General features: G+C 42.8%; 8 protein-coding genes across 8 annotated transcripts; 5 read left to right on the forward strand and 3 right to left on the reverse strand.

The window, feature by feature from the left end:
• Nucleotides 1-605: 605 nt before the first annotated feature.
• Nucleotides 606-3,580, reverse strand: BCR41DRAFT_355431 (ribonuclease H-like domain-containing protein). The gene is made up of 6 exons (XM_022024477.1): nt 3,338-3,580; nt 2,810-3,236; nt 2,317-2,700; nt 2,094-2,218; nt 1,108-1,986; nt 606-950 (listed from the first exon to the last, which is right to left on the reverse strand). Exons 1-6 carry the CDS (start codon nt 3,432-3,434, stop codon nt 877-879), a joined length of 1,986 nt encoding a protein of 661 aa, XP_021880400.1. The 5' UTR covers nt 3,435-3,580; the 3' UTR covers nt 606-876.
• A 2,166-nt stretch (nt 3,581-5,746) lies between these two features.
• BCR41DRAFT_355433 (cation efflux family-domain-containing protein) lies at nt 5,747-8,180 on the reverse strand. Its single transcript, XM_022024478.1, has 4 exons — nt 7,751-8,180; nt 7,472-7,619; nt 6,719-7,361; nt 5,747-6,632 (listed from the first exon to the last, which is right to left on the reverse strand). The coding sequence occupies exons 1-4, from the start codon at nt 7,922-7,924 to the stop codon at nt 5,951-5,953; spliced, it is 1,647 nt and encodes a 548-aa protein (XP_021880401.1). The 5' UTR covers nt 7,925-8,180; the 3' UTR covers nt 5,747-5,950.
• Nucleotides 8,181-9,782: 1,602 nt separating this feature from the next.
• Nucleotides 9,783-12,042, forward strand: BCR41DRAFT_355434 (SecY protein). Its single transcript, XM_022024479.1, has 4 exons — nt 9,783-9,828; nt 10,180-10,247; nt 10,502-10,781; nt 10,889-12,042. The coding sequence occupies exons 1-4, from the start codon at nt 9,819-9,821 to the stop codon at nt 11,956-11,958; spliced, it is 1,428 nt and encodes a 475-aa protein (XP_021880402.1). The 5' UTR covers nt 9,783-9,818; the 3' UTR covers nt 11,959-12,042.
• A 1,695-nt stretch (nt 12,043-13,737) lies between these two features.
• On the forward strand, nt 13,738-15,561 carry BCR41DRAFT_355438 (hypothetical protein). Its single transcript, XM_022024480.1, has one exon. It carries the CDS (start codon nt 13,773-13,775, stop codon nt 15,435-15,437), a length of 1,665 nt encoding a protein of 554 aa, XP_021880403.1. The 5' UTR covers nt 13,738-13,772; the 3' UTR covers nt 15,438-15,561.
• A 1,174-nt stretch (nt 15,562-16,735) lies between these two features.
• On the forward strand, nt 16,736-18,942 carry BCR41DRAFT_355439 (hypothetical protein). Its single transcript, XM_022024481.1, has one exon. It carries the CDS (start codon nt 16,917-16,919, stop codon nt 18,930-18,932), a length of 2,016 nt encoding a protein of 671 aa, XP_021880404.1. The 5' UTR covers nt 16,736-16,916; the 3' UTR covers nt 18,933-18,942.
• A 495-nt stretch (nt 18,943-19,437) lies between these two features.
• On the reverse strand, nt 19,438-21,593 carry BCR41DRAFT_422844 (major facilitator superfamily domain-containing protein; the record flags this gene model as incomplete). Its single annotated transcript, XM_022030212.1, has 3 exons — nt 21,552-21,593; nt 20,967-21,382; nt 19,438-20,857 (listed from the first exon to the last, which is right to left on the reverse strand). Exons 2-3 carry the CDS (start codon nt 21,341-21,343, stop codon nt 19,438-19,440), a joined length of 1,797 nt encoding a protein of 598 aa, XP_021880405.1. The 5' UTR covers nt 21,344-21,382; nt 21,552-21,593.
• Nucleotides 21,594-22,698: 1,105 nt separating this feature from the next.
• Nucleotides 22,699-25,102, forward strand: BCR41DRAFT_355441 (hypothetical protein). Its single transcript, XM_022024482.1, has one exon. The coding sequence runs from the start codon at nt 22,722-22,724 to the stop codon at nt 25,032-25,034; it is 2,313 nt and encodes a 770-aa protein (XP_021880406.1). The 5' UTR covers nt 22,699-22,721; the 3' UTR covers nt 25,035-25,102.
• Nucleotides 25,103-25,723: 621 nt separating this feature from the next.
• On the forward strand, nt 25,724-27,576 carry BCR41DRAFT_387169 (hypothetical protein). The gene is made up of 2 exons (XM_022027868.1): nt 25,724-26,456; nt 26,582-27,576. The coding sequence occupies exons 1-2, from the start codon at nt 25,886-25,888 to the stop codon at nt 27,556-27,558; spliced, it is 1,548 nt and encodes a 515-aa protein (XP_021880407.1). The 5' UTR covers nt 25,724-25,885; the 3' UTR covers nt 27,559-27,576.
• The last annotated feature ends 40 nt before the right edge of the window (nt 27,577-27,616 follow it).

The raw sequence follows: 27,616 nt of genomic DNA on the forward strand, positions 1-27,616 counted from the left end.
CATCGACAACATCATCATGTTGCAATATAAATGTCATTGTGTATACATTATCATCTTGGGTCACAATATTAATAGACGGCCTAGTATTAAAGCTAGTGCGGTCATGGGTTATTAGTTTTATTCTCATTCATTACCGCCTGTTTTCTTGTTTGTGGTATTGCCTAATTGAGCACGCGCACTTTCCGAGAATCACTCATAGTCTAACCAGCACTAGCATCACTGTCCCGCTCAAGTTTTTTTTCTCAGAGCAGTTGAATACACCTCAGAACTGTTTGCCCAACAACCAACACCTTTATTATTAGACTTGTTCCAGACAAAAGGGGTATCATGATGGTTACATTAATAAATCCAGTCACCCCTCGGTTGTGCAATAGCACCATTTTTCAGCATTATTTTCTGTGCCAGTTTGATGGCGCTTGCCACGGTAGTTTACAGGAAAAGAGGAACATAACATTGGTGTTATAGAATCAATATTATCATTAACGTTGAATCGAGTTCGTAGCTATTTAGATGATCCACAAGCACATATAGGGAAAATATGCTTTATATACATCTCTCCGTCGATTATAATTATTTTTATTAAAAAAATATATAGAAAAAAAGCACCCAAAGCATTTGAGGCAATAAGAACACAAGGAGAAGATGATAGAATAGAGGAGTTTTAAAGGTCATTTACGATTTTTCCATTAGGCTTTCACTTCGAGGCTTTCTCCTCACTGTGTCAAAAGTGTAAACACAAGGCAAGGCGTACCCCATGACTAAGGACTGGAGGGAACTCGCGATGTATGGGACGACGCAGGCTTAAAAGTTTATTGATACAACTCACGAAAAAGTGAAGATGGATTTAACCTAGGAGCCTTATAATATAGCTTTAGATTACCTTCCCTCTTCATCATTTGCACCGTGCTTACGTTTGCTGCCTATAACTGGACTGCTTGTTATTGTAACGTCTGGATCAGGTCGAGCCGAGATGGGTATGTTATATATTATGATAAAGCCCATAAAAGGAAAAGAGGGTTAATATTGTAGGGACATTGCATCGACACAACAAAAAAGAATATTTTACTCTCGACACTGAGCAAACATGAAAGAGTAAAACGTATTTACCTTGAGGTATTGATGAACCACTTACACGGCCAAATCTCTGAAGTCCACGACCGTTGCTGTCACGTGCAGTGCCAGCAGACTGCCGTTGTTGTCTCTCCAACGTCTCACGTTCGTCAAACCATGCCTTCCAAGAAACGACCTCGATATGTGCAGCCTCGGGTACAACACCCAATGCACGCCCTCTTACTGCTATATCCTCATTGCCAACGCAATAAGGATTCACATAATCTTCTCCAAGTCGACCAAGAGGCACAGGTGTCGGTATGTAGGGTTCCCTATTAGACTCTTCTCCCTCACGAGCTGGTGCATAGAGACTGAGGTGGATCCAGGCGTTGTTAGAGTCCAGCCAAACAAACCGCTGAGGGTTATAGGGAGCAAAAAGATGAAATAATGTAGAGGTTTGGAACGTTGAAGGGATGTTTTTCAATAGGAAATGATGTGGTTTTTCCTGGGGCTCTGGGTCAGGACCAGCCAGATACAACGTGGGGACCTCAGATCGCATTATATGAAGTATATTGTAGAAGCTCTTCAGTTCCTCGTTCTCTAGAATTTGGATGGTAGGGTTTCCCATTAGGATACGTTTCTGCTTTTCAAGACACGCATCCTTTTCAGTAGTCGTCTCTTCGATCTCCCCTTCCTCCTCCTCTTCATCAGAATTAACTAATTTCCTCTTCTTGCGTGCGTGCTCCTCCTCTTCCTCCAATTCAGTTCTCTCCTTAGCCTTGAGAATATATCCAGCAAAGCGAAGGAAAGCTTGGCCAGTAATATAGGCGTCATACCCGGCCTCATGGTATTTGGTATCATTCTTTTCTTTTGTTGCCTTATTCTCAAGGGCTACCGATGCATCTGCCAAGTATCGATTAAAATGTCTAGCCATGACTAAATCAGAATTGAGTTATATAATCGGAAATTAATAATCCAATCGTCTCTACTGCCACACCGGCTCCAAAGAAATTAGTATTCTGATGCTACACAGCTTTTCATACCAATTTTAGGCCCGACTTCGGCAAATGGTGCTTTTTGTACGCACTCTGATACAGGTTCAAGCCCAGTTGATGCAAGGAAAGGGCTGATTAAGGGATGTCCAGCAAGATGTTTTGTATCAATAATGCTATATAATGTATTATGTTCAGAAAATACCAGTCAGTATAACAGTGGTATCCATTCAAGAAGGACGATAAATGTTGTGTACGGTATGCTGTTACATACGTGCTCCATTCTAGGTTCAAGGCTCTTTTCCAGTCCTCCAGCTCATAGGGTAAATCCCAAAAGAACTGCTGAGTGACCTGCATCAAATCTAAGAAACAGTTATGCCCGATTACGGGCTTTCCAGCATCTGAAATCATATCCAGCACGCGACGAAGGTTCAGTGTCGGCGGTTTAGCGATTTTAGCCTGCTCCTTCTGTTGACGAAGTTCATCTGTCATGCGCTGGATAATCATTGTGCGAGCCAGCGCATCTGATTCTGCGTAAAGACCGTCATTAAAATCTGTACGGATAATTTGATGGACAAGTCGGCGAAAATAGCTGTTGGGTGCTGCGATAGTCAGGGTCTTTTCTGTCGAGTTTTGGAGCCAATTTTGAATCTGAGAGCTGATCCAATAATATATGACATGAATCATCCATAAATGTATTAGTGGAGTTTAGGTTAATATCCATCGTATTAAAAAGTTCATGAAGATAACAGGCTGTCAAGGCTTACGCAGTATTCAACATAAAATCGCGATTACGATCATCTATAAGGATATTGCTCTGTGCCATATTTGTAGCAGCAATAGCTGACTCTTTCTCAGTTTTACGAATGATATATGCCTCTTCCTCGGTCCGAGTCATGTAAGGAATACCATCGCGGATCCACTTATTAAAGTCGAACCCATTTTTGATAAGAAACTCCAAACTAGTACTCTGGACCTTGAAGAATCGCTCCCCCGCTTTCGCCTCATCATCACTGGAGGGGAAACAAGGGAAATTGAAGGGCCTCGCCTCATATCCACCTATTTCATCTGACCAAGTAAATGTACAAATCCCGAGTTGGACTACAAGGAAAGCGGCAGCACTTATCGCCACTTTGGAGTAGCGGGTGTTTAAACTGTCCTGAATCTTTGGGATGTTGGTAGGCGAGGCTAGTCCTATTGATATTGTTGTTTTGCATATTTCAATCGATTCGTCAGTTTCTCCTCTCACTGTTTCTCTATTTCTCTTGATAATTAAAATTCTCTTTAGTCTATACCTGTGAATTCAGTGTCCAGCGCAATGAAGTCGCATTCAGAAATGGCCTTTTGCAGTATTGGCAGGCTAGCTTCAAACTCGCTCTTGAGGATCTCCATCGTGTCTGACTCTGGCTTATGCTCTTTGTGGCGATGAATGTGATTGTACGGTAACAACGACAGGAAGAAGAATGAGCAAAGTAGACCAAGAAGAAAGGAAGGGGAACAAGGATCAACCAAATGTGTGTTGTGGAGTAAAAAAAAACAAAAGCGCAGACATTGACCAACCCAGAGTTGTCTGTACGTGAAAATAAGCTCGATAGACCGCAGAGCACGCTTATGCCTAATTTGGAGGGTCGTATTCAACATCGATATTGAACTGTCATTTCCTTGCGGTGTGTATTATAGTTTAGTGTTATGCCTAAATCCACAACATTTTAAGACCCTTTCTCCCTTCTTACTAAACACTCACGCTTCTCATTCTTCACATTCCTAACGTTTTTTTATTTATGTTTATAGAGGAATCGACAGAGGAAGAGATGCGGGAAAGGAAGTCCGATCAGAAACAGGTCCTCATGGAGCATGAAGTGTGAGGTAAAATGGATGGTGCTGTTGACCTGGAATAAGATGAAGATGACCTAGCGCTCGCACTCACTCTTTCCTTTCTGTCAGCACAAGAGACTTTTGCCAGACTCGAAGGGGCGCCCTCAGAAATAGCCCTCAGAAATAGAAAGCTAGTCCGCAAACAAGAAGGCTCTAATCGACAGGTAAGGAAGTTAGAGGACATGCATGCTCAACCGAATGTAACGCCTTAAATAAAGGCCTTTGATACAGAATGAAACTTTGTTCCATACAAGTATATCCAACCACTAAAAAGGAAAGAAGCTGATGAACGAAGAGAGAGGATTCGTTTTACGGTACCTGGAGCAATCCAAATTGGAGAAGGAATCTAGAGAAGTTGTTTCGACAGCCAACCTTATTTAAAGGGTAACTGTATATCTTGGTCTCTCTTCATGGGCAGTGAAGGAGGTATCGACCGGCAAAGGTTTACGGGATATGCGAGGTATGCATAACCGATACAACTCTTGTCACAATCAATTAATTCACTATATTTCGAATCAAGAGACAATTCGCAAGATTAAGCGCAGCGTTGGATTTTAGTACAAGGATACTAGGAATGCAAAAAACTTTACTAATAAATCCGACACTTGGAATTAAGATATGAAATTCAGGTCAGTTCAGGGTATAGTTTTTGTATGACGATGAGTTTTATTGCAACTAGTTCCAAGTTGACAAGGAGGTTTACATCCAGAGCTGGAAATGTGCTATAATTTCATGTACAAAACGCTCACCCGTGTATCCATAAGCATCCTAAAAAGTAGTTTTAATCCTGGCTTTCCTTAGATCCCGGTGAGCCCGATCCGTGACTTGATTACAACATAAAGTCGGGAGTTTGCTCCTTAAGCTGTCCGTGTCCTAGTTGCAGATGCACTGTGCTATAAGATAAACAGTCAGCAGCAAAACCTTGTGCTTGTCCGCAATCTCAGCTTTTTTTGTATCCGTTTTTCGAAAAAAAAAAAAAAAAAAAAAAAAAAAAAAGCAACATTACTGATATTAAAGATTGATATCAACTACACACACGCTCTCATTTGCTATTTCTTCTTTAACAAATATAAGTGTATACCATTCAGCAACTGACAGCAACATAACAAAAATCTTTAAATCAGGACTCTGATGCAAATGCCAAAAAACGGTTTTATAACATCTCTGAAGCATACGAAGCACTGAGTGGCAAAGAGAAGTAGGACACTTGTGGTCAATATGGGGAAGAGAGCCTTGGAGGGGGGGGAGTAGGCCTTGGAAGGCAGATAAATCCCTTGGTGAGTTCGTTAGTGAATTTCCTTGGGGTGGTGGCCACGCTCTCACTTTTACAGCCAGTGGATATGAAAGCGAGTCTTCCGCCATCTTTTCGGGTCTTTTGATGCTTTCGGTGCAGGTATAGGTAATAGCGACGATATGGACGGTTTTACCGGTGCTAATAATCCTAGGATAAGGAGAGGTATTGATGGTGGTTATGCTGGGTACACCTATTTATCGATGTGAAGCCAAGGTGGGAACTTGACATCAAGGTTCGTTTCTCTTGCGAAGGAGATGGAGGGGAAGCAACATCTAATCTACAAGCAATTGGATGATAATTTGGTCATGAAGTTGGGGCTCACTCTGTTAGAAGATCTGTTTGGGTCCTCGAAACTAGCACCTGGTGACATTACTGTAGTACAGTCTGGACAAGGAGGGTGCTTCCTTGATGAAGAGATACCCATCTCCAAGAAACCAGGTCAGAAATGTAATCTGATTGTCAAATTCACAATAATTCCCCGTTCAGTTCAAAAGGCCTCAAGAGAATACTGAAAGCTTTTAATAATAATGTAACCCTTTGAGTGGCAATTAGGTCAGTATAGTTTATATATACATCCATATACGCTCTCCACCATTGTCGGCATATTTTATTTGTAACGAATTATGATAAATGGCTACAGAAAGCTCTTTTCCTGCCATTCATGGGTGAAAAGCCGACAAAGGTGTACAGAGAAGTAATAATAGTTACAATATGTAGTAGAAATAATAGTAGTAATAGTCTATCTCTTGACAGGGAGTGTGCAGCAGTTTCCAACATTGCATGTTTGCTCACCATTGACACAGAGTAACGCACAGTTGGATTTATCCATAATGTCTTGCTCTTCTTGAGTCAGAATGAAGTCACCGGTATTGTTGGAAACATCCACAGTAGAAGATGGAGGACTAGCATTGGCCGAGTTTACATCTTGAGCAGGGACAGAGCCTTTCAGTCTTCCAGGAAGGAAATCATCGCTCTGCGCACCAATTGAATCCGTACGAGTACTATAATTAGTCTGTAACAGACCATCGGCGTCATCTCCTGACGCAATCCTTCTAAGCTTGAGCCCACTCTTCCTCTTTGCATTGGCAACCATCTGAGAGAGATGTGGGTGCATGCCTGGAAACTCGGGTTGAATAGTAGTTGAATGGACTCCAGCGCGGTGCATAATCGTCTTGACGGCTCTAGAAACTCGTTCAAAAGCCTCCTGGTTGGTGACCAACACATGCAGGGATGCCACCATCTTGATGTTGGTAAGCTGCCAGATATGTAGGTCATGGATTGATATCACATCTGGGATCGCCTTGATTTCTTTTCGGATTTCCTCGATTTCAACACCGACTGGAACCCCTTGCATGAGGATAAAGGATGCAGATCGAACCAAGGGAAGAGCAGTATGTACAATAATGGCAACAATCAACAAACTAAAAGTAAAAAGGTAAGTTACATATCCTATTATGTTCTTCGAAATATTCAGGTCGAGTAGCAGGTATTTATCATGGTGCTTTACCTGATAATTGGATCCATATAGAACCTCCATGAAAGGTTGGTCTTCCACACGAACATGGCACTAAATATGACACCAACAGAACCTAACGCGTCACCCAAGACGTGTAGGAATATGCCCTGCATGTTAAGGTCTTGACCTGGTGACTTGCTCTTCTTGCTCTCACTCTGATGAGCCGCGCCATCATGTTTATGGTTGTCTTGGCGGTCTTCTTCATCCATACTGATCACGACAATACTAGAAGGATCCTCCTGGATTTCCTTCCCCTTGTCATGACGTTCTTCATCATCAAGCTGCTTCTGAACATCAAGAGCAGCTCGCTGCAGATTCTGGAGATTGGCTTCTTTCAGAGGAGAAATCCTCTCCAGGGAGGATTCATAATGGAAATTATGCGGTCGCTTTTCGGATGTATTTTCGGGACACGCGACTTTTTGGTTGTTTAATGTCTCTCCAGAATTGGGTTTTTCCTCGCCAGAGTCCATTTTGGCCTTTTTCTCGTCATGGACAGCCTTGCTATGACTATGACCATGACTATGACCATGACCATGACCATGACCAGAATGCTCATGGAAGAGAAACAATCCAAGGAGATTGCAGGCGAGGCCAATTCCGCCAACAATTAATACAAGTTGAGGGTTTTCGATGTCTAAAAGAAAGAAAATGGAAGAAGAGAAATGTATTTAATGGGAATGTTTGAAATGGACGTTTAATATATGTTTCTGCTAATGGAAGTGAAAAAAAATCATTTTCTTTTACCTTCGGGTTTGAAAAATCGCTCTATGGCATCTAAAAAGATTGAAAAACAAAGAGCCAGCAAGAAGACACCATTGTACAGTGCACCAAGTAGTTCTGCTCTTTGCCATCCGTAGGATAGGGTTGACTGCCATTTAGTCTTTGCAGCCAGCTATGGTATGTCATCATGAATAGCAATTTTGTTAAAGAAAAACTTTTTTCTGTTAAAAGGATTTTCTAAACACTGTGGAAGCCCGGTGTACATAAAAAGAGCAATACGAGAGAAAAACGACAGCAACATACTCGGATGGCGTAAAGAGCAATGATTTGAGAAAGGACATCAGACAACATATGGAAAGCGTCAGCGATCAGGGCCAATGAGCCCGTCTTGTAGCCGACAATAATTTCGGTCAAGAACACAACAATATTGAGCCCTAAAAGCACGACAATGCGCTGGGATCGAGATAATAGGGTCATTGGAGGTAAAAGCAAAGGTGCAATAACAGTACAGAATAGATGTTGCAGGTGCGACAAAAAGAGAATGAGACAAAGGTGGACACAATGCAATGCAATGCAATGCAATGTCAATGAAGAAAAAAAAATGATGTGCTGAAAGAACAGAGCAGTCAACAGATAGGAATAGGCGCAGAATGGTTGGGTAATAAGGTGATGAGAGAGAGAAGAAGAGGAAATGAGGAGCAGATGAGTTCCTCTCACCCCTCCTCTTCCTCCCTGAGCTGCTTTATAGAGACCAGGAAGGGGCATAGCAGTATATAATGGAGGAGATCCTTTGCATACATCGTTTCCTTTTTCTGTCCATAACCTGTCAAAAAAGAAACTTTATGCAATTTTTTTACTTCTAGGATGACATTTCTGCTTGTAACACAAAGAAAGCTGTCAAGTGGTTGAAAAAGAGAGAGAAAAAAAATAGCGCATCATTTTGACAGACTTGACAGTTAAACCTTAAATAAAATCGCTCAAACAAAGACATTTTTTTTTTTTGACAGGCTTGTCAGCCCAACAATTGGCCCACTTTTAAACTGTCTCTCTATCCTCTCGCACCACATGGCCATACCAATGACATGACAGCATTCAGTAAATACCCATAGATGACTCTTTGTTGCCACTTGAGAAGCGAAGGAAGCATTGATCGGATTTAGAAAACGGAAAATGACAAATATCTGTGCCATTAGACACATTGTAGGATAATAGGCAGGTCTCCGGCCTTTGCAGCTTTCTCGGGCCATTCGGTAAACGAGCGAGACGCCTTTAGAATAATTCGAGGTTACGCCGGTGGGGAACCGAAAATGAGCTAAGCTACTAAACTATGAAGAAGTAGGCTGGTCCAGGTCTAAATAAATAGTCCATTGATTACTTTGGGGTTTATTCCATTTCCTTAGCTATGTACGAAAGATATATTGTCGATTCAAGAGACATAGGGCAGCTCCCTACCAGCCCTCATATACGTACAAAAAAGCTATGATAGCCGATCTCCTAGAAGGGACAATGCAAGGAGCCTTGGTGAAAATAGATGCAGTGCCCTCAGTAAAAAATATCCCTTTTCTTGAATGGATCGTCAAGAGAAGATACTTTGATGGGTGTGTAGAACCTTTCACCCCCATAGACTATCGGCGCAAAAGAGGGAGTTCTCTTATACTGCCTCGCTAGTAGGTGAGCACACCATGCATAGCCATGTCCTTCTCCGTGTGCACACTTCTTATCCTTTTGATCATATTATTTGAGCTTAAACTGCCAAAAACATGTTTTAAAGGGCTGAGATCCGCTTATTATTAAGGGTCGAAGCCTAATGCCGACTCTGCCTGGTACCTTGACCAGCTTACATCTACTTCAAAGTGTGTTGATAGGAAAGTACTAGTAAATATACGGCCGCTCATCGGACATGCAGACCCACGACCCAATCCAACTTCTTGGAGTTATTAGTTTAGAGAGGGAGCATAGATGACTACCGGATATAGGTTGGTCATGGTAGCATAGCGTCATGGCTGCATTCTCCTTGACCAGTATCTTAGGCAGTCGCGATTTATCCTACGTCCAAAAATCTCGTGCTTAAACAGGAAGCCTTTGTCTTGGAGAAATCCAGGAACCAGAGGCCCCTGAGACAAACACAGCAACACGAAGAAATTGGTGTGGCATCAATTTACGCAAGAACAGGCACGTAACCCTTGAGTCATCCGACATGAGCAACCAAAGAAAGTAAGTACAAGCGCTTTGTCACATGACATGGTTGGATCAATTCTTTGGAGTGGCTGGTTCTGATTGGCACGCGTTATAACTTATGGGAGAGTGAGGAAAGCACATCTCATCACCATTTCTTCTTCTCATCCGTCATTCCTCTTCGAACACATTAACTATGGCTGGGTGTAAGTTATAATATACTTGCTTTCTGCACAAGATATTTCAGTATCGTATGTCTAGTACAGCCATTTATTCCTACAATCATATTGGAGGACAAAGGAAATGCTGATCGGATCAACTTCAACCTCAACCTGGAACCGATTTTTACGCGGAGGATACTGTCTTCAATAAAGCATTAAGTGTCCTGGCTTACTAAAGATGATGTACCAAGAATGCTGGATAAGCGCTCCGTAACGGAATGAACTGCAGAGATGCTATCAACGGGAACACGTCTCGGTATCCAGTCTTTGTTATTGTAAAACGTTACTCTAATCCATATGCGTCCTACCCAATATATATGGGATTGAATTCGATAGTTCGCTTTCTACACTTGATTAGGCCATTTATGGCTGTACTGCCAGAGATCGCTGCTCCAGAGCGCAAGGTACTGAGGTGCTACAAAAAAACATGGTGACTTTCAGTAACCCTTCTATTTGTGAAATAAATGTTGATGAGGCCAGGGAGCCCTTGTATATTAATAGATGTGGAGTAAGGAGAAAAGTGAAGAACATAACAATATATTGACTCCCACGCTCCTATTTTACCATCTATCTTATTATCAAATCCGCATTGTGTATTATCCGTCTTATTCATCTCGCTCATATTCATCGTCTCCCCTGGGAATTTTGGAATATTTAGGTCCCATTTAGACAGAAGGTTCTTTGGACAGCTGTTACTCTCTTCATCTTCTTGGTATGCTCCCAAGTTCCTTTATATGGCATTATGTCATCAGATTCATCAGATCCTCTGTACTGGATGCGTGCTATTCTCGCATCCAATCGTGGAACTCTGATGGAACTTGGCATCACTCCTATTGTCACATCAGGCATGTTCATGCAGTTGCTGGCCGGCGCTAACTTGATTGAAGTCGACTACAGTCTCAAGGAGGATCGCTCTCTCTTCAATGGCGCTCAGAAATGTATGTCTTAGAATCCTTATTGTATAGCTGCTCTGCTGTTTTGAGTGTAGTCTTTTGTGAAGATGTTGCCTAATTAATATTGTTTTGTTTGTTTGTTTATTTTTCAGTGTTTGCAATGTTGATTGCTTTTGGCCAGGCCACTGTCTCGGTGATGAATGGATTGTACGGACCTCCTTCGGAGTTGGGAGCCGGTATCTGCCTGCTTTTGATCCTCCAACTTGTTGTTGCTGGAGTGATTGTTGTTCTTCTGGATGAGCTCTTGCAAAAGGGCTATGGTTTGGGCTCAGGTATCTCGCTTTTCATCGCCACCAATGTTTGCGAGACCATTCTCTGGAAGGCTCTTAGTCCTACCACTTATAATGTCGGTAATGGTCCAGAGTTTGAGGGTGCTTTGATTGCTCTTTTCCATTTGCTGTTCATTCGCTCTAACAAGTCCCGTGCTCTCAAGGAAGCTTTCTACCGCGATAACTTACCCAATGTTATGAACCTATTGGCTACCCTACTCATCTTTGGAATTGTCATATACCTTCAAGGCTTCCGTGTCGAGATCCCTGTCAAGTCCTCCCGCTTCCGTGGACAGCGTGGAACCTACCCCATCAAATTGTTCTACACATCTAACATGCCCATTATGTTGCAGTCAGCCTTGACCTCCAACATGTTTATGATTTCTCAAATGGTTTACAATCGCTTCCCCGAAAACATCCTTGTCCGCATTTTCGGCACATGGTCTCCTTACCAAGGTACTAGCCAGATGATTGCCTCAGGAGGACTCGCCTATTACATGTCTCCTCCTCACAGTATCACTGAAGCTCTTTTGGACCCTATCCATACGGTCGTTTATGTCACTTTCATGTTGACTGCCTGTGCCCTCTTGTCCAAGACCTGGATTGAGGTCTCTGGTTCATCTGCTCGTGATGTCGCCAAACAACTCAAGGACCAAGGTATGGTCATGGCTGGTCATCGTGATGCCTCAATGTACAAGGAGTTGAAGCGTGTCATTCCTACTGCTGCTGCCTTTGGAGGCGCCGTTTTGGGCGCTGTCTCTGTCTTTGCTGACTTGATTGGTGCCATTGGATCTGGAACGGGTATTTTGCTTTGTACCACCATTATCTACCAGTATTGGGAAATGTTTGTTAAGGAGAGCATCGAGAATTCTGGTGATGCTCTTGCTTTTTAAACGATCAAAAGAAGTATGATGAAAATGATGGCGATTAATTAGACGCTTTAGTCGATTTTATACTGCTGTTTTTACCTTTGTCCCTCTTTTTTTTTTTTTTTTTTTTTTTTTTTTTCTTTTTTTTCTTTTTTGTATATACTCACCTCCAAACCAATGTAAAATTTCATTACAAAACATTGAATGCACAAAAAAAAAGACAGTTTAGATGAACTATCGAGCACTTTGCTGTCTTGATGGTGACATTCTTGTCGAAAAATGCTAAAACAAAAGAAGGCACTGCAGAAGTAATGACAGTATGGGGATTGGAGATCTTGTTATTCGGGAGTGTTAAACTAAATATATGAAGGGAGCTACAGGTGCAAGGGTGCACCAGAATAAGAGGGCTGTAATTGATAAAGTAAATTCAGGGTTGAGCTTTGACGCGAAAAAAAAAAAAAAAAAAAAAAAACATTTGTTATATTTGTACACAAAAAAAGTATAACCATACACACAAACAGTGGTTTGATATTCAATTGAAATGACGGCCATTTGACCCCGGAACACTATATTTGACATAGTTTTATTGACACAGACACGCTTACAAAAAATATAATCACCTCTTCTTGGTTGCATTCATTTCAAGCATCTCGTCGACGTGCTCAAAATGACTCCTATTTCTTTTGGTATTTAGTTTACGCCTTCCTCTAGTGGCAACAGTTAAAGGGGATTGAATTGGCCCCATTAGTGTCAGCTTTGCTCGAATGGCTTCCAGGTACTCGAACTGCTCCGCGACAGGGATTTTGCTCACATTCTCAAATATCTTATTGATTGCTGCATGAAGGGGATCGTCTTTTGGGTCCTTGCTTTGTTCGATATCTGGTCGTAGATGCCAATGTTTATCTACATCCCCTAGCTGAAGAGGGGCATTGCGCTTCTTGATCTCATGGGCGCATGGCAATCCATATACCATTCGATTATATTTGCGGCATGGCTCTAGGGGCTCCTTTCTGTTAGCCCTGTCGTACTGCTCTTTGATTTTCTTAAGAGCAAAGTGGCTAACTTTACGCGGATGAAAAAAGGGCAATCATGAAGCTTCGAGCCTACATTCTGACGGATGACACCTTTACCATCAGCAGTGAGGTTGGTTCGGTACTTGCCACCATAAGCACATGCCAAATTCATGAACTTGACTGAGCTAGAGCGAATCTTGAGGGCAAATCTGTGTGCCAAGGCGATTTGCATGTAATAATCCTTTGCCTCAATCAAGGTCTCGAATTCTCTGTCTAACTTATCTTTTAATATATCTGACATGTCGATTTCGACAGCTTTCAAAGATTGACTGTCATTATCTTCTATAACACCTTCGGGGTCAGCAACAGACTCCTCATGATTAGAGTCAATAGTTGCAAGATCATCTGGATCGGGGGGCGCAGTAGCACTCAGCAGATTGAAGCCGAGATCCGACACTGTTAGGTCATCGCTCAATATGCTGGTGGTGTCTAGGTCTGGCATAGCTACAATTAATATTATTGAGGTTGAAGAAGAAGGAATATGTGGGATACACGATGTATGCGATGTGAGCAAGGAAAAAAAAGTAAAGCGTAGGTAGGCTAATTAATTTTATTCTTTTAAAGGCAATCTTCGTCAATTGAGGTGTCCGACCGCAGCCTCAAGCCACTACTACCCCTTAACATGTGTACAGTTATACTTTTTTTGTGTACATATATCAAAATTCAAAAAAAAAAGGTAATCAGGTTAAGGGTTGGATTTGAAACATTAATGATTAAATGAAGTCAGGAAACTGATCCCCATCATCAACTTTTTGGAATCACATAATGGCCACAGCATCAGTACCATTTGAACAGCGTTTTGTGAGGCGAGCTCGAGCATTCGATTCTCATCAAGGGATTCACCACGGTGATCCACAGGAACAGCAACAGCAACAAAACATACAACAGTACGAACTGCTACAGGAACAAGCTTCAAACCAGCAGCACCAGGAGCAATCGCAAAACTTGCCACAGGCTCAACAACAAACAAATCAGACACAGTCTCAGTCTGAATCCCTTCCCCCTCTTTCTTCAATTTCAGCTTCTTCAAGCTCTGTGGACCCATCAGTATCAAGTACAAATTTAGCTCCAACTACTGACAATCATGGTCCCTCTGGGGGTTCCACTCGAGGTTATGGTCACAACTTTTCAAAGGAAGAGGAGACATATCTTGCTGTACAACTTGCAGACCCAAAAAATGCAAGTGTCTTGAACGGTCCACCTGAGAGGCATACTGGGGACAAGCGAAAGCCTGAAATACGCGAAAAGATCCTTAAAGCATTCAATGAAGCGTTCTCTACGGCAGATAAACCAATGAGGGTGTTGGACTGGCAACTCAAGAATAAGATCATGAACATGAGGAGGCTATGGAATGAAGTACATCGTGTCGTTATCTCTGCTCATTCACCCTCTTCCGAATCATTTAAAGAAAAAATTATTCAGAAATGTCACTTTTACTATATCATGGAAGATACCTGGTCCAAACCGATTCTAGGCGTGAATCGTAAAGGCACCAAAAATAACAAGACCAATGAGATACTCCAGCCACGAGCATCGTACTACCGTAGCAACGAAAATAATGCTCAGAACAACCAAACTAGCCCCCAGAACAACCAAACTAACTTCCAAAACAAAAAGACTAGTACTCAAAGCAATCAAATTGGCGCTAGAAATAATAGGGTCAGCAGCCAGAGCAGAGTTAGTAGCCAGAACACTAGGGCTGGGAATCGGGATAACGGAACTAGTAGTCAGAGCAATGAAAATAACGTGCTGAATAACAGACCTAGCAGCCAGAGTAATGAAGCCAGCGTTCAGAGTAGTGGATTCAGCAGTCAGGATATTCAAAGTAATGCATATTGGGCCCAGAACAAGGAAGAAATGGCCCATGATAACGGAGCAAACGCCCAAGGTGATGAAGAAAGCGTCCAAGGTGATAAAGAAAGAGCCCCAGATAACGGAGCAAAGGCCCAGGATAGTAAAGAAAGAGCCCAAGATAATGAGACAAGAACCCAAGACAACGATACAAGAGCCCAGGACAATGGCACGAGACTCCAGGATAATGATGGCGAAGCTTCTGAAGAGAGCCAGGAGAGTGATAGAGAGGCTTCTCGCCAGAATACTTCCCGAGGGCTCGCTCAACTGAATCGTGCCTCGAAGAGACGAAGGGAGGATTTCAATGAGGCATTTAGGGCTGCGAAACTAGAGCTGAAGCAGAAGAAGATCGAAGCGGATATTGAGAATCGTCGAGCGAAGACGGCTGCCAAGATTGAGCGAAAAAAAATAAAGGCTCAAGCAGATAGTGATGAAAAGAAAGCACGGACGAAAGCGATGCTGATGAGACTGGAAACTATTTTGAAGAGGACAGAAATTGATCGTCTGATGGCTTTAGCAGACCTGGAAAGTCATCAGCAACAGAAGGAGAAAGACGAGTTCTGTCCGGAATTAATATGAAGGATCCATCGTAGAATAGATCTTACACTATTGTTATCATCATCCTCGCCAGCTTCATCGCTCATACAGCTGTACATCACAAATAAGTAGGTAAATAAACAAAGAACCGATGCTCTACATCCGCGAGATGTACGAAGCTATTTTAAAGAAAAACTGTCTGTGACGTCTCTCATCGCACGAATGTGGTTATGGATCCAAAAGCTGGTGAAAAATATGAGTGTAACCGTTTCGTTCATGGGTCTCCAGCAATGAAGTCTCTTTACATTCCAAGAAGGTGGCAGAGTACTGTTTCAGGGCGTGATGCTCCGAGACAGTGATCAACAAATGGTATGACCGTCTTAAGGTATTAATGGATTAGATTCACACCAGGGCTATGAAATCATTGATATGACCTAATGCTATTTCCCATTTTTGGCGATATCTACTTTACTTAGGACTGAATACCGCCCACAGCATACGGATGTAGGCCGGAGGTCTGTATCAGAGAAGAGGGGAAGGAGAAGGAGAATGAAAAGGAGGAGGAGAAAGGGGAGGAAGAGAAGAGGTAGGAGAAGGGAAAAGGAGTAGAAGAGGAAGTCAGATTCAAACCACCATTTTCATTGATGTGTTGGATGACTGAGGAAATAGATATGGATCCAATGCTGGTAAAAATATTTTGAAAACAATCCGCAGAATAGTCATAGTGAAACTACCTTGCCTTGAACCCTTGTACGACGGAGTTGAGTGTGATAAAAACGAGTACATACGTTTTTTTTGTACGTATTTCTGTTCTTCCTTTCCTTGATGATCATCGGGACAAGACCCAAAGGACGCACACACGCACGCACATTCGTAGGTTTGTAGATGTCTGATGACCAACAGCATCATTACAATATGTTACATGATATACTGGAATGTCACTTAATTGCTGCGGAGTACACGGGTGTTAATTGGATGGCTCGTCCATTTCGCAATCATCCCAACTCTGTATACCGTTCTGGTTGAGGTTTGAGCCAGCCTATGTGGGTATCATAAAAAAATCAATCAATCATGAAGGACTTTACCCAGAGGTACTCCTTCAGGCTCAACTTCATTCATGTTATTTGCTGTTGATATTGGCTCACTCATTTCATCATAATCATTCGCTCTTTTCTCTGACTTTTTTTTCATCTCTCAATATATACAAATAAAGTGGCGTGTGTGCTTGCAAAAATAGACGAATTTTAAAAACACAATTCAATATGAAAAATGAATTAGTTGCGTGTTGATTGTATCATAAATATTTTATCTCTTATCTTTTTACCTTTTGTTATTTTATCATTTATCATTTATCATTTGCATTAGCATTTCTCATTCATTTTCGTTTTATTCATTTTCAATCCCATGCATGCATTGCTACAACCCTTTCTTTAAGCTCCATTCTATTCTTTTCATTTTTCCCTCCATCCCTTTTAGACTTATTGACGACACACACTCTCTTTCTCTCTACCTCTCTTCACTATGCTGTCCACACAGCCACGATCTTTCGATGTACTTGGCTCGTTCAAAGGCCTTTCTCTCGACTCTTCTACTTCTCATGTTAACAATGATAGCGATAATAACAACAGCACCAGCGATGGCGCCTTTCGTTCCACTACTTCAACAAGATCAAAGATTTTACCCAAAGCATTCACGAGAGTTGCGAAGTTACAACCCAACAATAGTACAAGTCTCTTTGACAACAAACAAATCAAAACCACAGAATCCAATTGTACTGCACGAAGAGACTCGGGCCATTGTGAAGACGCTAACGATAGCACTAATGCTTACCAGATCAGCAAAGGCCTTCAGCGCTTCAGACCAAGCTTACCCTCATTCAACAGCCAAGACTCGGACTATCTAGCTCTCCCTGCTCAACGTGACAGCAAAAAAATCACTTGCTCCTACTCGACTTTTACCAGAATCCCAAAATTGCCGAGTAATAACAGCAATAACACGATTATCCATACTGGCAGCCCTTGCAACAGCAGCAGCAGCTCCAATTTTGGCAGCAATACCAACAATGGCTATCATCATATCCTAAGCAGTTGCGACACTAAAAGTAATCACAACAAAAATAGTTTTGGCAGAGCCGCATCTGCTCTGTCTCTGTCGCTCTCACTTTCACCGCCACCATCGACAGTGCCTCCTCTTTCCTCTGCGTCCTCATGTTCTTCCGCTTCGACTTGCTCTCCCTCAGCTTCTTCACCGCCCACACGCTTTGTTTTCCCGACAAATGCAAATTGCAAGAACTGGTGGTTTGATACTGCTCTGGTAGAGACGCCACCTCAGCTGGAGGAAAGGTTTAATTTTGATGGAAATCTAAGCTCAGGATCATATCGCTTACCCACGAGTACAGATATAAGGCCCTTTGATAGTCTCGACCACTATCCCACCCCATCTTGCTTAACTGATGGGCGCTCGCAATACAGTTCCATAAATCAGCATATCCCAACAACGTCACCATCATTACCAGAGAGCAAAGGACCATGCACTCTGGAGTTCCAGGGTCAACAACAGCAGCAGATAAAGAGGAGAGAAAAAGAGGAGGAAGGGGAGGAGAGCAGACACCATTCTCTACCGCAGACCTCACACCAAGGATTTCAACAGATCAAACCTAACACCAATACCAACACGTCTACAACACAAGCCCACTTCCTCAACCGGCCCCGAAACCCTTCCCCACCACCGGTTCTGACTGGGTTCTGCTCCCTCTCCAAGAATACCATCAAGAGCAGTGGAGAGCCTTCGCCTCAGGATTATTTGGGTGAAACTGACTTACCATATCCAATGCCTTCAACTCTTCAGGAGAGACAGGCGAGACAACGTAAGCGGGCGGAGCAGCTACGACAACTAAAGATCCGGGAAGAGCGCGAGGCAAGGGAGAACATTATCAATCATATCAAGAACAGCAGCGGGGGGCGCACATATGGAAGTCGTCGTTCAACATTGAGGGTGGGGTTGGGAATGCGCCGTAGGGGCGCTTCATTCAGCGCAGGAATGTACGGTATATACCCTCATTCGTACTCATGCACAGGAACTGGAACCTCATTCACTCCCGGTTCACCATCCTTGTCTCGTCCGCTCTCGATGTCGCTATCATCTTGGATGAGTGGTCACGATGATCAGAATACTCTTTATCATTTTGATCATCGCCAGCATGCGCTTCTCAAACGTTCACCATCCTCTCCAGTGAGGAGTATCAATTGCTTTAATGACAACAGCATCAACAACATTCGAAGTAACGATAATAGCAATAATAATGAGCATAATGAAAATAATGAAAGTAGCTGTAACAAACCCAAGCCCAAAAACAAAAGTAACGGCGACATTCCCAGAAAACCTCGCATTTGCGTTGGATTCGACCTGCAGAGGACTAAAGTTTTTGAGTATGAGGTTGGTGAGGCATGGACCCCATGCTCCAACTCTGCGCCGCCATCACCTACTGCTGTGCATAGTGCTGAAGGAGCACAGGGGTATTTTAGTCTCTACCGATGAGGAAGCCAACATACTAACTAATAAAATAAAAAGAAAAAGAAAAAAGAAAAAACCCTTTTCTATTACTCTAATTTATTCACTCTGCGTAATTCCACATGAGTTTGGGGTTTATGTAGAGATAGTTGGGGATAAGATAAGAATGGGGTGATTTATCCTTCTCCGATATTTACTTGTGCATTTTTTGCTCTCACACTCCACAGTTGATCATTGGCTCGTGCGTAGGCAAGGGAATTACCTTACTTCTCCACATATTACACTGGGTGAATAAAATACAGACTTTCCTGCTACTCGTCTCAAACAAACATGCGCTATCTCAGTCCTCAGTTGTATCAAAGAAGTACCTCATTTATTTGTATTCCTTTTAATATGCAAGATGGTGTAATGGTGTATGAGTGGAATGGATAAATGCTATTACAATGACAGTGACTTATAACAATAAGCCTCCTGGAGGGTATGCTACCACCTGCTCGTGATCTTCTCTTTTTTTTTTTTTTTTTTTTTATGTTCACACGACTGTCGCTTCGCTTTGAAGCATTCTCTGAACTAACTTCCTGCCTTTCTTCATGTGTGCCCAAAAGAGTAATCCCGCTGAAAGGATGCATACTAGTTGAAGCAGCGACGCGACTTTAAAGCTATTATTATAGCAAGAGGGTCCCACACAAGTCATATGGCCATTCGTAGCATGGACATTGTCTGGTGCAGGAGGCATCTCTGTGACAGCACGATCATAAAAGACTCCATAAATCTGATTCGCAATGAAAGGATTGGCGCCATTGAGGACCATGACCATGCCACAGGCTGTGCCGTAGTATCGATTTCCAAATAGATCTCGGACCATGGAGGCAAATAGGGCCCCTGTTGCACCATAAGTGGCGCCGATCAAAGCAGAACTGACAATCAGGCCTGTCAAAGACACGGCTGGGTTTGAGAACCCCATTATTAATAGAGGTACCAAGATAATGATTTCAGATCCGAAAAAGAAGATGGAGCGGGAGATACGATAGCGAGAAATGACCCAATCTGAAAGAATACCCGAAGCGAGACGACCGAGGCAGTTACCAATCGAGATTAAGGTAACATGAGTGCCCGTCAAGGAAACCGCGCGAGCAGTTGCATTGGGATCAACTGGGTTCAAGATCGCATGAATGATTGAATCCACGTTATTGATGTATGAAAACCCTTGTTGGGAAACTTGAGCGATCACAAAAAACCAGAATGTAGACTGGAGGAGCAGCTCCCGAGGCTTCATATCAATCGTAGTTAAATAAGGGTTAAAGCTCTTGTTGGCCTTGAAGGGATCCGTTGTTGTTGTAGTAGTGCCCAAAGACATAGCAGCTGTGGTCGCATTAGGAGCTGCTTTGTCCAAGATACTATCACCCGGCAAATGATGATGTGTCGAGTCAGGGGCCCCAGGGAAAGCTTCTTCCTTATCGAGGGTAAGACTAGATTGATTCCAATTTTCGAGACGCAGTCCAGTGGGTACGCGGCCGTTATGCATTGAAGGCGTGAGAGTAGTGGTACGAGAAAGAGTTTGGACTGGGCGGGAGACAGAGGCCGTACCAGTAGTGTTAATATCAGTATCCTGCTTCTCAGGGTTTTCACTAACAATGGAACTTGATGTGGAGTCGGAGTTCAGGATGTCGACAACTTCTTCAGGTTTTTTAATTTTCATCATTAAGATAGCACCAATCATATAAGTGGCGGTTGTAATGATGGTGAGGAATAGTAAGTAATTCTGCGTTGCTCTGGTGCCCTTGAGAACCGAAGTAGGGTCTGGAACCTCATCGTCACCCGAAAACAAATGGGTCTTGATCTGTGAAAAGAGTGTGGCAGAAAGACCAAAGAAGGCTAAGAGTACTCCAGACACTGTGCCTGAAGTGGCTGCAGAGAAATTGGCCATATTGGCAGCAAGTGCAGCCAAGTATCTTTTTTATTATTAAGAAAATAAAATAAAATAAAATAAATACAAATGAAGAAGTATTAGGATCTGGGTGTAAAAAATACAATAATGATAGTAATAATAAAAACGCTTACCCGGCAGTGGAGGCAACACCAGCAAGGCAGTATAGAACCATGAGGAAGCCAAGGCCTCCCCATGCTTTGGCATAGGCGATATACATACCGCCATAACCCAGAAAAGTCAGAATCGAGGCAGTGATCATGGTCCAACGTTCCCCGTAGTGATCATAAATAGGGCCCACAATGAGAAAGCCAACATACATCGCCGTGTCGCCAATGGCAGCCAACAGGTTGATGTTGGAGGAGTTAAAACCAAACCGGGCCTTAAGGTCCATACCAAAAGATGCAAAGGAGAAGAGAGAACCAGACAAAGCCATGACCAGGATACCGATAGCCAAGGAGAGGTACCTGGTTGCCTTTTCGGACAAGAGTACATTGCCTTTATTGGACATTGTTTCTGAACAATTATTGTTGTTGCTGGAGTTGTAACGCTGTAAAAAAAAAAAAAAAAAAAAAATACGGAATGTTTGTGTTTGTTGACGAACAGAAATACACAGACAGATCAACGGAAAGGTAAAGAGACGAGGTATGTAAAGGCTGTTTTGTAGCCAGTGGAGGACGATGTGATGCTAGGGATTATTTAAAGCAGGGTAAGATTACCACGTAGGTGGTTGAGTAGCTGGCAAAGTAGAGCGAGAGGAAGTGTTAGGAAGTCAAGGAGAGGAATTGAAAAATATTGTGAAAACTGCTGCCCTTTATATACGTTTTTGAGAAATAGCCCTGATCCGCTTCCTTGTCCTGATTAAAAAGAATAAACGAATGGATATGGACCATGTTTGTATTGCATACAAGGTTAGAAGTGAGCAAGTAAGTGGTGAACTTGTTTGACACGACGTAAAGTTTTTGCATATAACCAACAAAGTTGACTCCTTTCTCAGATTGAATACCATAGGCTTAATTCAATAGCATTCCATGGACGATCGTCGTTTTCCTTCTGTCTGGTTTGTCTGTGTATGAACTTGATGCAAACAATAGATCAAGCCCATGAAGAACGGGCGAAGTTCAGAAAATAAACCTTAATTTAATTCAATCGTATTCATTCCTTATATCATAAAAGTAAAGCGAACTCGTTTCCCATTCATTCTCCGCTACACCATCGCTTCCTCTTCCTTCTTTTGCGCGTACATGTATACTCAGCAATAACTTGGAGAGAGCAACCCCGAGGCAATGTGCTTACATCAAAAGAAAACACGAGAAAAAGTAAAAAAAGAGGGATCTGTACAGTACTGGGTTTCCTGTTTTTCATCTTTTTTGAGAATTTCGCCCATCCTTCTCTTCATTTCGTCATATTACTACAGGGATCTGTCAGCTTGTCCCTACGTCTACCTGAGCCACTGCTGCCCAACGTACCGCACACAATACGCTAAAACCTTAATTTAGCTCCGTCATCCTGTTCTTACTCTTATTTTCACTTTTTATTCCCTAACATGCTCTAACTAATACGGGGGTACTTGAACGAGTCGAAGAAAGCATAAGGACCTCTTTATGCTATTGTTTTAAAATCTTATACGATACTTGGTATACCACTTATTTACTTATCCGTGTAGCATGTGGCCATCACTTATTGCAGAGCAATATTTATAATAAACTCACATTCGGAATGTAAGGTTGATCGTATTGTTAAAGCACTTTTCAGTTTTTTCACACCTTTTTTTGCGCCAATCAAATTACTCTCACGATCGTGTTACAAGCCACATTTAAAGCAACATGAATCGCAATTCATCTCGATGTTGCATAGCTCAAGTCGGCCTTCCGTGCAAAAGCTCATTCATGGACCATCGAAAAGACTTGCAATGCCCACAATGCCAAAGTACGGAAGCCTATGAAGAGCACGCCACTGGGGAAACTGTCTGTCATGTCTGTGGCCATGTCTTTGAAGATGGCATCATCTATACAGAATTATCGACTACGGACACATCTGGGGAGCCTCAAAAGCAGCCTTATAGCCAGGGTACGGTTCGGGTTAATAGAACTGGCCAAACATATGGTTTTCTTTCGGACTCTGCCCAACATCATCTCGGAGGCTATGGTTATGGATCTTTTACGCAAGATCGACGTCGACTTTATCGTGCAAAAAGATACGCTCAGATCAAAACATATCTCTCGTTTGTAACGCGCCAGTGCGAATTGTCAGAAGCTCATATCAACAGAGCATTTTTTTTATGGAAGCAAGTCATGGCACTGATGCAGCTAAAATTCTGGACACGAGCAGCTCAAGGCGCGCTCGCTTGTCTGTACTTGGCTGTCAAGGAAGCCAAAAAGGGCATCTCGCTGGTCGAGATTGCTGTCAAGGCAGAGGAATCGCCTTACAAGGTTGGAGCACTATATAAGGCCATCAAGGGCATTCTCTTGGAAAATAGCATTCTAGAAGCTGGTAACGCCTGTTTCAATCTAGAGAATGATCCCTGGTTGATGCTGCAAAGAATCATGAGCATCGGCACAACTGACTCGATCCAACGTGGTGACATGGAGAACTTGAGTCAGGAATTTCAGGACGTGTTGGGCGTGCACAGAAAGCCCGAGATGAAGAGAGCTTGTTTGCGAACTTTATTGGCAGCGGCCCAAAAATGCATGACAATCGCTACAGATTCTGGTCTGGCAACTGGGCGTCCTATTCCTGCACTAGTTGCAGCCTGTTTGATCATTGCAATCGAAGTACGTCTCATGGCCCCGAAATGTCCTGAAGAGCTATTTCATTTTGCGGCTATGTTATTCAGCACGTCACATTTTGCAGTTATGGCGCGATACAAAGAAGTGAGACAATGTATGCTCATCTGGGCACGTCGACTGCCATTTGTTGACAAGACTGACAAGATTAAGGACGCCAAGCTTGTGTTTTATATGGAAGATGTCCTCAAGTATTTTGGTCATTTGCAAGAACAAAATAAAAGGGTATGGGCTGCGTTGGATCATCAAGAGGGCAGCGAGGAGAGAGATGATGACGAAGATCGAGTGGGCCCTGGGGAAAATTTCATAGCAGAGGATTTAAGATTGGAGCAGCAAGACAATAGCCTTTGGACTCTTGATGACGAGGATATGGATGGTGATAAAGGAGTACCAAGTCTTAGTTTGAACAATGGTCAGCTGCGAGCAGCGACAGAGAGGCCTGCAGAAGCTCCTCTCCAGCACAATTCAACTCTATTAACAGAAGCAGCAATGCTGCGGGCCCTTCCTCCCGCATTTGTTAGCAGCGTAGAGCGTAGGAATAAGCGAATGCAAGAGATTCATGCGGCAAAACTACTGGTTAGCAGAGCCTCATTAACATCGTTCTCATCATTGTCTTCGCCGCCTTTATCATCAATATCGCCTCATGGCGATCAAAAAAGTACGCAGGATCTACCTTCACGTCGAAATCGGTTTCAAGAGCGTTTGAAGAAGCAACGAATAGAATGGATTCAGTTGCTACTCGAACATGGCTCACGAACTGAACAGGAACTTTTGGAAGCAACAGATAACACTCTTGCCTATTGGGTGAGCTCTATTAGCAATCGAAATTATAATCCCCCACGGACCCATGAGCAACTGAACTCGGAGCAGCTAACATCCGAGGATCTGGATGAAGCTGAGTTCGAGCAATATTTGAGACCACGCTCGGATGCAAGTGCAGTGCTACGGGTTATGAGTAACATATATGATGAAGCAGAAAAAGCAAAGCAGAGAGGAATCATGCGACAAGAAGGGAAAGAGGCACGATCTAAGCGACGTGAGTTTCAGCGCCAGCAACAACAACAGCGTCAATGCCAGCAGGTGCAGTTAGGAATAAAAGCGACTGGAAAAAGAAAATTTATACCATTGCCTCCATCCAAAAAGAGATTACGATCGTGGAAGATTAACTTGGAGGCTTTGAGCGACCAAGAAGACGTTGATGGAGATAGTAGTAGGACCCGAAGAAAGGACAAGGAATACGAATCCATTGGAGGAAAGATTGATGAAGAAGGAAAAGGAGGAAAGGAGCAAGATCAGGATTTGAAAAATGATCTGAAAGAAAAGATTTTCGAACACGATGATGGAGACAGATTCAGCGAGGAACATTGCGATTATGATGCTTGTGATGATTACCAAGACTATGAGGAGTATGATTAGATATATGACGTTGTGATATAAAGACACAATTCTTAGAACATTAAATGGGTCAGTTTGCCCAAGTTATGAACGTATTCTCACGGGTCAAGGAACACGAATGAATAAGGACGCCTGTCTATTATATAAGCGTTTTTTATTTTATTTTTTTTAATAGTTTCACTTAAGACTTTAGGTAGCTAAACGAGTATGGCTATTTTAAAACATTTGTAATTGTTGCTCTCATTGCCAAGGGGTATGACTTAAAACCTTTCCGTCAGCTCTACCAGATCCATTATCTAATGAAATCGAAGAACCGACGCATTTGTCTCTGCCAAGGAAGTCGCGTTACACTGACTATGGTGTACTTCTTTGCACAGGCTTCAGATAACATTATAGCCATGGACGAGTTCTTGACAAATGCAGGAGTACTCTCAGGTATTGTCGCAGGCAGGCTAATTGACAACCCGGCGATTGGTAGCAATAACATTGGAGCCAACAATCTCGCTTTCGATGGGCAGGATGTGGTAGAATAGGCTGGCTCTCCTATACTATAAAAACTGGTTCGGCATCGACCTTTTTTTTTTTATTTTCACGTAATATTTCTTGTGCAACAAACATTATTATTCGGTTGGTCCGATTGTCTTCACGTGCCATTGTGTGCCCATGACAAAGGAGCACTTTTGCAACGTTCTGTGCTTCCTTAGGAGCCATCCTCATTCATCTGCTTCACATTCATTCACCTATTTATCCATTCATTTATCCATTCGAGTTACAGTACTTCATATTTCTTAGCTCATCCACATATCTTTTTTGCTCGAAATCCAAATAGCATTTATAACGTATAGAAAAAGGGTGCTCCATCATATCACACAATGCCCAGTGTGCAATCAAAGCTCTCGATATACCGCAAACTGATCCCTGCCAAATATGTCAACCGGATCGCACTGGAGCTACAGCGGACATTCTTGGTTGCATTGTCGTTACTCAAAGCCCATCGTCGCAAAGCAATATTACTATCATTGGGACCTGCAACAATATTTAAATTTGTCACCGTAATGTTACCGATCATTAAATTGTTACCACCGACTGTCAAAGCTATCCGTGCCCTCAGCTACTTTAAATCCTCTAGCACAAATAACGGTAATCGCAACAGAAGTAGCAGTAATAACAACAGTGGTGATGATGGCAGTAGAATCGTGGCAAATCGGGAAGCGAACACTACTGCAGCAGCAGCAGAAGGGTTGGGTTTGAGTATGGACGAACTGAGCGAGATTCTATGGACACCAGCAGAGGACACATACTGGGAACGGGTGAATGCGGTGGTTAGTCGATTTGGATTGCACAGATTCTTGGGGATTTCGCTTGCAGGCGTTCGACCAGGACGAGTTGAAGTGATCATGCCCTTCAAGGCCGAAGTTTCGGGCGAAGGAGGCACATTCCATGGCAAGTAAAATTAAAACAAACAAAATAAGAATAATGATACAGGACACAAAACGAGATACTCCTTATTATTACTTGCAGCATTGCAGTTTTTTATCTCTAACTCACTTTTTTGACATATTAAACAGTAAGCCTGCTCCCGACACTTATTGCCATTACTAGTCAATTAACAGGAATGACCCTATTGCCACGACATTTTACACTCAAGCCTATCGATCTTAAATGCAACATTTTGTCAGATTGTGATGCTTCTACATACTTGCTTCTGGCTCGCGGAGCGGTGGTGGTACGAGGTGAACACAGCATCACTATCAAAGTTGAAATCATGAAGGCCAGTGGACTGGTCCCAGGCTCGACAGAGATCATCTCCCCTTCACCTCGACCATCCATGCTTTCCTGGAAGAGCTGCCTCGGCGCTTCAACTACCAATACTTCGTCGGTGCCGATATCACCTGGCGGATTAGTTCCAGGGACATGTATTGAGCGTAGTAGGTTTGTTTTGTGTGCTTCAGGGATGCAGACTAGCGTCATCGTACGTGCAAGCATGGATCATAGTGACGAAGGAGAGTTTGAGAGCCAGCAATTGAAACGAGAGGAGGAACAGAAGTTTAATAGGCGAACATCCTCCATGTCTTCGACATCTACATTTGGTTCGCCAGCGGGTGGTATAGCAGACGAGGATGTGATTATACTTGGTGACAGTTTCCAGCCTACAACCAGCTTAAACTCCACAATAACAAGCGCAATGGCATCGAGTCGCAAAGCCTCTGCTCACAACAGCCAATCAACTACACCCCGACCTACATCACCAACAATTGCTGTGGCAAAGGATCACTCTCAACCAATGCGACTTACTAACTTAATGGATAGTAGCTCGTTCCAAATTGTGTCGCCATCTTCATCGTTCCTAGACGAGTCCAAGCATCCCGATCATGATATTCTTCAGCACCACCAACATACCACAATTTTGGCTGGATCAATCAGCAACAATAATAGTACTATGCCCATGACTTATGCCGCTGCTGTCCGCCAGCAGCCTACTGGACTGGACAATCTCCATCAATATGAAGAGACAAGTGATACAGAAGCATGGCAGAAATCATAGCAGACCTTTAAGGCGTCGTAAAAAAAAAAAAAAAAACTTCAAAAGCAATGAGCTTAGA

The sequence above is a fragment of the Lobosporangium transversale genome (assembly GCF_002105155.1).
Source record: "Lobosporangium transversale strain NRRL 3116 chromosome Unknown BCR41scaffold_23, whole genome shotgun sequence".
Lineage (NCBI taxonomy): Eukaryota > Fungi > Mortierellomycota > Mortierellomycetes > Mortierellales > Mortierellaceae > Lobosporangium > Lobosporangium transversale.

Excerpts from the sequence above, each read along its gene's own strand:
- BCR41DRAFT_355431 (XM_022024477.1), bottom strand. The coding sequence starts at position 3,434 with ATGGAGATCCTCAAGAGCGAGTTTGAAGCTAGCCTGCCAATACTGCAA. Across the intron at positions 3,237-3,337 it reads GCTGGACACTGAATTCACAG|GACTAGCCTCGCCTACCAAC; the intron begins GTATAGACTAAA and ends CAATATCAATAG. Across the intron at positions 1,987-2,093 it reads CGAAGTCGGGCCTAAAATTG|TCATGGCTAGACATTTTAAT; the intron begins GTATGAAAAGCT and ends ATTCTGATTTAG.
- BCR41DRAFT_355433 (XM_022024478.1), bottom strand. The coding sequence starts at position 7,924 with ATGACCCTATTATCTCGATCCCAGCGCATTGTCGTGCTTTTAGGGCTC. Across the intron at positions 7,362-7,471 it reads GCGATTTTTCAAACCCGAAG|ACATCGAAAACCCTCAACTT; the intron begins GTAAAAGAAAAT and ends TCTTTCTTTTAG. Across the intron at positions 6,633-6,718 it reads TATATGGATCCAATTATCAG|TTTGTTGATTGTTGCCATTA; the intron begins GTAAAGCACCAT and ends TTTTACTTTTAG.
- BCR41DRAFT_355434 (XM_022024479.1), top strand. Across the intron at positions 10,248-10,501 it reads TCGCTGCTCCAGAGCGCAAG|GTCCCATTTAGACAGAAGGT; the intron begins GTACTGAGGTGC and ends TGGAATATTTAG. Across the intron at positions 10,782-10,888 it reads CTTCAATGGCGCTCAGAAAT|TGTTTGCAATGTTGATTGCT; the intron begins GTATGTCTTAGA and ends TTTATTTTTCAG.
- BCR41DRAFT_355438 (XM_022024480.1), top strand. The coding sequence starts at position 13,773 with ATGGCCACAGCATCAGTACCATTTGAACAGCGTTTTGTGAGGCGAGCT.
- BCR41DRAFT_355439 (XM_022024481.1), top strand. The coding sequence starts at position 16,917 with ATGCTGTCCACACAGCCACGATCTTTCGATGTACTTGGCTCGTTCAAA.
- BCR41DRAFT_355441 (XM_022024482.1), top strand. The coding sequence starts at position 22,722 with ATGGACCATCGAAAAGACTTGCAATGCCCACAATGCCAAAGTACGGAA.
- BCR41DRAFT_387169 (XM_022027868.1), top strand. The coding sequence starts at position 25,886 with ATGCCCAGTGTGCAATCAAAGCTCTCGATATACCGCAAACTGATCCCT. Across the intron at positions 26,457-26,581 it reads CGAAGGAGGCACATTCCATG|TAAGCCTGCTCCCGACACTT; the intron begins GCAAGTAAAATT and ends CATATTAAACAG.